General features: G+C 47.2%; 1 protein-coding gene across 2 annotated transcripts; it reads left to right on the top strand.

The window, feature by feature from the left end:
- The first annotated feature begins 3,378 nt into the window (after nt 1-3,378).
- Nucleotides 3,379-6,542, top strand: Kcne4 (potassium voltage-gated channel subfamily E regulatory subunit 4). 2 transcript variants are annotated; one of them, XM_021198860.2, is made up of 2 exons: nt 3,379-3,509; nt 4,129-6,480. In XM_021198860.2, exons 1-2 carry the CDS (start codon nt 3,379-3,381, stop codon nt 4,658-4,660), a joined length of 663 nt encoding a protein of 220 aa, XP_021054519.1. In that variant the 3' UTR covers nt 4,661-6,480. The 2 variants fall into 2 exon arrangements, with proteins under 2 accessions (XP_021054519.1, XP_021054520.1); XM_021198861.2 differs by having other exon boundaries at nt 3,424-3,509; nt 4,122-6,542.
- Nucleotides 6,543-7,154: the final 612 nt, after the last annotated feature.

Consider the following 7,154-nt stretch of genomic DNA (forward strand, 5'->3'; position numbering starts at 1 on the left):
CTCAGAAATCTGCCTGCCTCTGCCTCCTGGGTGCTGGGATTAAAGGCATGTGCCACCACGCCCGGCTCCTCCCTGCTTTCTAAAAACATTGACGCTTTGTTTCAGCTCCTAGATTCTCATCTCCACGGTTTGGGGATGGACTTGGGAAACTATTTCTAATGGCAGCTCGATGACACTGAAGCCAGATGGGATTAAGAACACTGGTTTACCTTTATATGACCCAGCACAGGGGAAGGCCAGGGCCAAGAAGTGGGAGTGGGTGGGTAGGGGAGCAGGGGCAGGGGGAGGGTAAGGGGAACTTTCGGGATAGCATTTGAAATGTAAATAAAGAAAATATCAAATAAAAAAATGGAAAAAAAATAAAATGCCAACTTAAAATGGTTTAATCAAAACCCTTAGAATAAACAGTTGAGAAATAGATCTGGGCATATATGGCTAATCGATTATTTTTTTAAAGTTTTTTTTTTCTAAATTTTTAATTACGTCTATTTTTCTATGGCTATGGGCCAGTGACCACAGAATCCAGGAGGAGGTGTCAGATCTGTTGGAGTTGAAGTCACAGAGGTGACTGTGAGCTGCCTGAAGTGAGTGCTGGAGAACACACGGCGCTTGGGCAAGTGGACTTTCACATAGTAAAAAGTTAGAACCTTGGGCTGAGGACGTGGCTTAATGGGTAAAGTACTTTCTGTGAAAGCATGCAGACCTGAATTGGGTCCCCCATACTGACATAAAAAGCCCAGAGCTTGGGAGACAGAGACAGACAGATCCCAGGGGCTTGGTGTCCAACCAGCGTGACCAAAACAGCAAACTTGGTCCACTGAGAAACCCTGTCTCAAAAAATAAGGGGGAGAGAGATTGGAGAAGACATTTCAATATCAACGGCTGGCCTACACACACACACACACACACACACACACACACACACACACAAACACATATACACACACACAAACACACACACAAACACACACACACATACACACTCACCACCACTCTTTGATTTATGATCAAACGGAACACACTTCACTCAGTTCTCTCTTTATTAACACCATCGCTCACAGCCGGGCTTCTTAAAGTCTTCCTGTGAAGAGGGCCTCAGGGGAAGACTGAGGGAGTCAGGAGTTTGCAAGCCCAAATCTTCCATTTCCTTCCCAGGCTGAGGGGAGGTTAGAAAGGAAAGAGCAGCTGCAGAAAGTGTGGAGAGAGGTGTCTGTACACCAGAAGCTTCCAGAAGCCTTCCTGGTTGGCCACCCAACCAGGACAACCGAACACGGAGCAATGTCTCTGCCTGACTGTGCTCAATGATTTCCTCCAATGTTTCCCAGAAAGACACTTGCAGAGTTCGGGGGGCATCAGGGGTCACAGGGTCACCAGCAGGCAGTCTGTGCTTTCAAGGGTCCTTTATTTCTCTGACACTTGTGACAATGCCTGCTTGTGACAAATCCTTGGATTTGCCTCTCCCTCTGCTTCTGACTTCTCAGTCCATTGGCCTCTTTTCCCGACTTGTTCCAGAAGCCAGGACTGTTCTTGGTTTTAGTGCCTTGGGGCCGTAGGGCTCAGGCCTGGGATTGATTTTGTTTAATACTCAGTGGCTGCTTGGCTTTCTGACACCTGGCTGTCAGCTCCTGCTCCTTAAGATGTGCTGACCGATTTCTCTACCTTCTTTTCTCTAGTTTGCAGTGCCTGGCAATCCCCTAATCTTGTCTATTTCAAGCTACGTTGGCAATACGACTATGGCAAGTACCAATAGGAACGCTTCTCATGGTCTCGCCTATTCTAATATTCCAGATGTGCCACGGAATGCCCATGTGGATTGGACATCTGCCAGTGCTTATGTGGTAGGTGGGTGGGTGGAAAAGGTCAGGTCTACCATGTGGCTGTAGAGTTTTGAACTGGGACAGTGGTGAGCCCAGATGTACTGATATGAGTGAAATTTCCTGGCATGAACAACGTTGGTGCTGGGATCAGTGGCAGATGATCCCTCCGTGCCGGCTAGAGATTTACGGGGTCAGCATAGACCAAAGCATCAGGTGTGTTGTCCAGTGCTGGGGGTTACTGGTCCAACTCTTTTTCCCAGGATGCCTGTCAGAATTCACATCAGGCACAAAGCCAGACTCACAATGACAGTTCTAGCATCTGGACCCTATTTTCTGTGTACAGTCAGGGGGAAGTTTGCATGTTTCTCCGTGGCTTAATGACAGTAGACCCACCAATGATGCTGCCTTTAAAGTTGTCACACATGCCAGCCCTGCTGCAACATCTCGGTCAGAGGCTACTGGATGTAAAGGTGCCCTGCCAGTTTCCTTGGATTAGAATGACAACCCTTTAGAGTAAACATCCCAGAGAGCGAGCACGTTCTTGGTGATTCCTCTCATGTTACGCATAGCAGCCTGTTTTGAACCTTGCTTGGTGGCTCGCTGAGAGAATACCTGCTTCTCCCATGACCTGCCTGAGATACACAGAGATGTGTGACACTCCTGTCTGGTGCTTCAGAGGCACTGCCACGTGAGGTAGAATGGAGCAAAACCTGCAGCACATTCCCACTTCGTACGGCTCACTAAAGAGAATCTGAAGATTTTTGTCTTCATACAGACTCTATCTTTGTAGCTCAGGCTGACACCGAGCTCGGGCTCCCCTCGCTTTGCCTCTCAATTGCTGCATTAGTGATGCCCCACCAATCTCTGGGCAGAATCTGAAAGATTCCAAAAGAGATTGTAAGGATAGTATTTGTGAGCATAATGTGAGCAAGTAGAAGCTTTGTGCTTTTAAAGGGCTAACCTGCACCAGCCAGCCATGCATTTTAAAGTAGTTAAACTGAAGCAAACCCCAAACTCATAAAGTTCTTAGAACTCTGTTTGCTGACTAGTCCTGCCCCTCGCTAGCCAACAGTTTTACTGCAGCAACACGAGGCCTGGGAAGGTTAAGGGAGGGTTTATCAAATTCACTCAATTAGTGGAAGAATGTAACACAGAAGCGATCGTTTCTTGACTCTAAGCCTACCTTTGCTTCCCACTGTCTTTCAGTCTAATGGCAGGTCGGGATTCTCCATAAAAACTTATTGGTAACGTATCAATCAGTCACTTCCCACAAGGGAAAGATAACATAAACTCTTTGTCAGTGAGAGTGGACTTTGGGGTATCAGTTCAAATGCAGCACTTATTTTTTTGCCCCCCCCCCTTCACACTTTGGTTTTGGCCACCTAAAGCCTCTTGCTCTGAGCTGGGGGGGGGGGTCAGTCAGGACGGGGAGCTCCTACTCCCCCTCCTTCTCCCTTCACAGCTGCAGAGTTCAGAGAGTTGAACTGCAGCGCTTTGAGTTCGCTGCTTGCTCCGCCACAGTCAACCTCTGTTGTAAATTTTCCTCCCGGAACACGTGACGATGCATTTCTTGACTATATATCCCAAGGACAGCAGCTGGGCTGTCAGAGCGCAGAGCCTGACAGAGAAGAGAAACGTCCTCAGATTCGGCCGTTTAAGAGTTCCACACTTGGGACAAACTGTCAGCCTTTGGTAAGTTAGCAAGGCTCCTTCTCTTCCGAGATGTGCAAGGGGGAAAAAGTTCTATTAATAGAGAAAGTTTTCGTTCTTTCTTTTTTATATGAGGAAACTTTGTTTTGAAAGTTGAAGCTTTGAAACAAAATGTAAAGTTTGCTTCTGCCCTGCCAGCTAAAGCATGCCTTTCAATTTTAATATGCTTTCCCCCATAAATCCTTATATGGTCTATAATGTTTAAAGTATAGAACTAATGCATAGTTATTTTCTGAAATGTAAATAGTGTATAATCTATCTATCTATCTATCTATCTATCTATCTATCTATCTATCTATCTATCTATCTATCTATCTACCTATCGATCATCTGTCTCTCTCTCTATCACCGATTTCTTTATCTAGTGAACATTTTTCTCATTTTTCCTCCTTTCCCTCCCCTAATTTCTCTTACATGCTCCAATCTCTCTGAGCTACCCGTTAACTGCTTGGTGAGATGCCTTATGTTTGGCTTTCTTTCATTCCTGATCTTAATCATCTATTTTGATCTATTGCATTTTTACGAGCCATGTGCTTGCCTTCTGCCTGTCCCGTGGATCCAGGTGGAAGGTCTGACTTGTGGCTTTCTCCCCAGATCCCAGCTTTGTGAGCGGCAATTCAATGCTGAGGATGGAGCCTCTGAACAGCACATATCCCAGCGCTGCAGCCTCCAGCAGCCCCCTCGAGTCCCACGTGCCTAGTAACGGCAGTGGTAATGGCAACGAATACTTCTATATTTTGGTCGTTATGTCCTTCTATGGCGTTTTCCTGATTGGAATCATGCTGGGCTACATGAAATCCAAGAGGCGGGAGAAGAAGTCCAGCCTCCTGCTGCTGTACAAAGATGAGGAGAGGCTGTGGGGGGAGGCTATGAAGCCACTACCTATGATGTCCGGCCTGAGGTCAGGGCAGGTGCCCATGATGCTGAACATGCTGCAGGAGAGTGTGGCGCCGGCACTGTCCTGCACCCTTTGCTCGATGGAAGGGGACAGTGTGAGCTCCGAGTCCTCCTCTCCTGATGTGCACCTCACCATCCAGGAGGAGGGGGCTGATGATGAGCTGGAGGAGACCTCCGAGACGCCCCTTCATGAGAGCAGTGAAGGCTCTTCAGAGACCATCCACCAGAATTCCTAGCACCCCCCAGGCCTCTGGAGGTAGCTCTGTAAGCTACACTTGACAGAGGGAAGACATTTGCCAAGTGCCTGGTTTCGATTTTGCTCTGCGGCTGCCACATTGAACAGACTGAGGGCAAGCCCCAAGATGGGGCAGGGAGAGACAAGGCTCAGCTGGAGTCCTTGAGGTTCCTGTGGGACTTATCACTGAAAAAGTCCCAGAGACATACAGCATGACCATTTACTCTGGGGCCTGGGTGGTGGTGGGGTCCGTGGTCAGCATGTGGCTGAATAATGTGTTGGTTTTTCACTGGAGGCTCTGGGTAACTTCTGCAGTATCGGTCTGTGCCCAGGGCTGACAACTGCCCAGGGCAGGCTGAAGGACTAGTTTCGATTTGCTAATTTTCCTAGAACTTTGTTCTTCTAGATCTGATGGGCTGTAAGTATCTTTAATGTGTGCCTGCGGCATTCGATTACAGACAGTTATATATTTCATTTAGAGGTGGGAGAAAGCTGAAGACAGAACCCAGATTGTTTGCACAATGCAAAGGGAGAAGGTAATTCGTACATATGTCTGAATTAGCTGGGAGTATAAGCTATGACCTCATCTGAGCTTTTGTCTCACCTGTGAGCTTGAACTCTGTACAGCATTGCAGGCGAGCATGGCTTTCTTTGCCAGTGAGCTTCCTCATAACCAAGCCTACCTTCAGGATGGCTGTTCGCCGTGGTCCTCTTGACCTTTACAGACTGGGTAATGGTGGGGTTATACAAGGCCAAATCATTGACAGCTCTGCTGTAGCTCTTTTTCCCAGCCTAGTTTTCTGAGGCCAGAAAGGACACATGTGGGCCTCATAATATGGGGTTTTGTCACGTAGCTGAACCCTGGAAGGGCATACTTAGGCGAGATCGTACAGAGCTGGGGTTCAAGCCCTGTGCTTCCTGGTCTGAGCCCTGACGCTCATTCTCTGTGAGGTTCTGGGCATGTCATCACAAGATTCTGCCTACATGAGGCTCCTGAGGCTGTGCAGCCCCAGGGGGCTGGGAGGACATCTTTAGACTTTGTACTGTGTGATAAATCCTCCACTGCCTGGTGTGAGGAAGTTTGGAGCAAGTATTTCCCCTTTGGCCGCTTAGTCTGGAGAAAGATGTGTTGACTTAAAGGCACAGTTGGAGACTTTGGAAATGTGTAGCTGGGGAATTCGAGGCTGTATCATCAGCCATCCTTACTGTGGCTTTCCCAGGATGTGACTGAAGAAGCTGGCAGCATAGCTTCCTCTGCAAAGTCCTATGGCTGGAAGGATGTTAACACACCCAGCTGAGGGAAAGAGAAATCTAAAGGGAGCTACTCAAGAGCTTTGCAGCAGGTTCTTGTGCCCCTTGAAGACCAGAAGGAAGCAGAAAACTCCCCAAAGGTCAAGTTTGCCTCTAGTGCAAAACCTTCTTAATTTTTATTTATCTGAACTCTCCCTGGATTGGAGACAGAGCAGTTACTAATGTCCCCATGAGGGGTTAACACTATAAGGAGCTGTTTTTTCAATCAGTTTTGACACAGAGATAGAGAGGTAATTTATGTTGGAGGCGGAAAGGGGCCCTCTGTTCACTTTAAGATTCAGAGTGTGGATCAACTCCAAAGGGGGCCGTTTAAGTTGAAAGAAGCCAAGTTAAGTTTGGCCTCTTGCCTGGAATCACTTGAATTCTGAAACTTTACTGCGACAGACATGTGCGTTGTCACATTTTCCATTGCTTAATCCTGATTTGGTGCAAGTCTGTCTGCGCCTGTTACAAAGTGATGTATATACTTCCTTCCAATACATTGAGTTGTAGACAATTGTCTGTTGTATTTAATGGTTTGTAATTTTCACGATATTTTTAATTTAAATAAACACATTTTTGCTGAGAAGCCACATTTCTTTGATCCTTCAATATTTGTAGGATTTCTAGTTTCTAAGCTGTTGCAAGCTATCACTGTATTCTATTCGTGTCGGGGTCAGACTTCTGCAAAGGCACATCTTTTGCTATAGGGCGTGTAGTGTCTTTTTCCATTCTTTGATCCACTTTGTCAGGACTGGAAAACAAGCGAAGGCTGGTCTTACATCACCTTCTTCTGCAAAGGCCCGCGAGCTTCTGGGCTCGAATGTGGGTGGCTTGGCGGGTGCAGCTAAGATGTCTCTCCAAATTTGGTTGCAAGAAAACATTTGATTTGCACGCTGACTTGGCAAACATCATCCACATGTGTGGCCCCGGCAGTCCAGGCGTAACGGGCAGGGTGGTGTGTCATATGAACGACAGAAGGATTTTACGAACGCAATCAAAAGTCCACAGCTGGAGTTCTGTTTCAGCCACCACACCGTAAGAATGATTTCTAGGTCTCTCACTCTTAGACTTCTTGCTGTGTCTCTGTCTCAAAGGCTGAAACATGGGCAGCCTGGGGAGCCTGGGCAGCCTGGGCAGCCTGGGCAGCCTCTCCTTTATAAGTTTATGTGCACAGTTAGAGTGCTAAAGAAAAATGATCAAAA

Source organism: Mus pahari, chromosome 5 (genome assembly GCF_900095145.1).
Source record: "Mus pahari chromosome 5, PAHARI_EIJ_v1.1, whole genome shotgun sequence".
NCBI classification, from domain to species: Eukaryota; Metazoa; Chordata; class Mammalia; order Rodentia; family Muridae; genus Mus; species Mus pahari.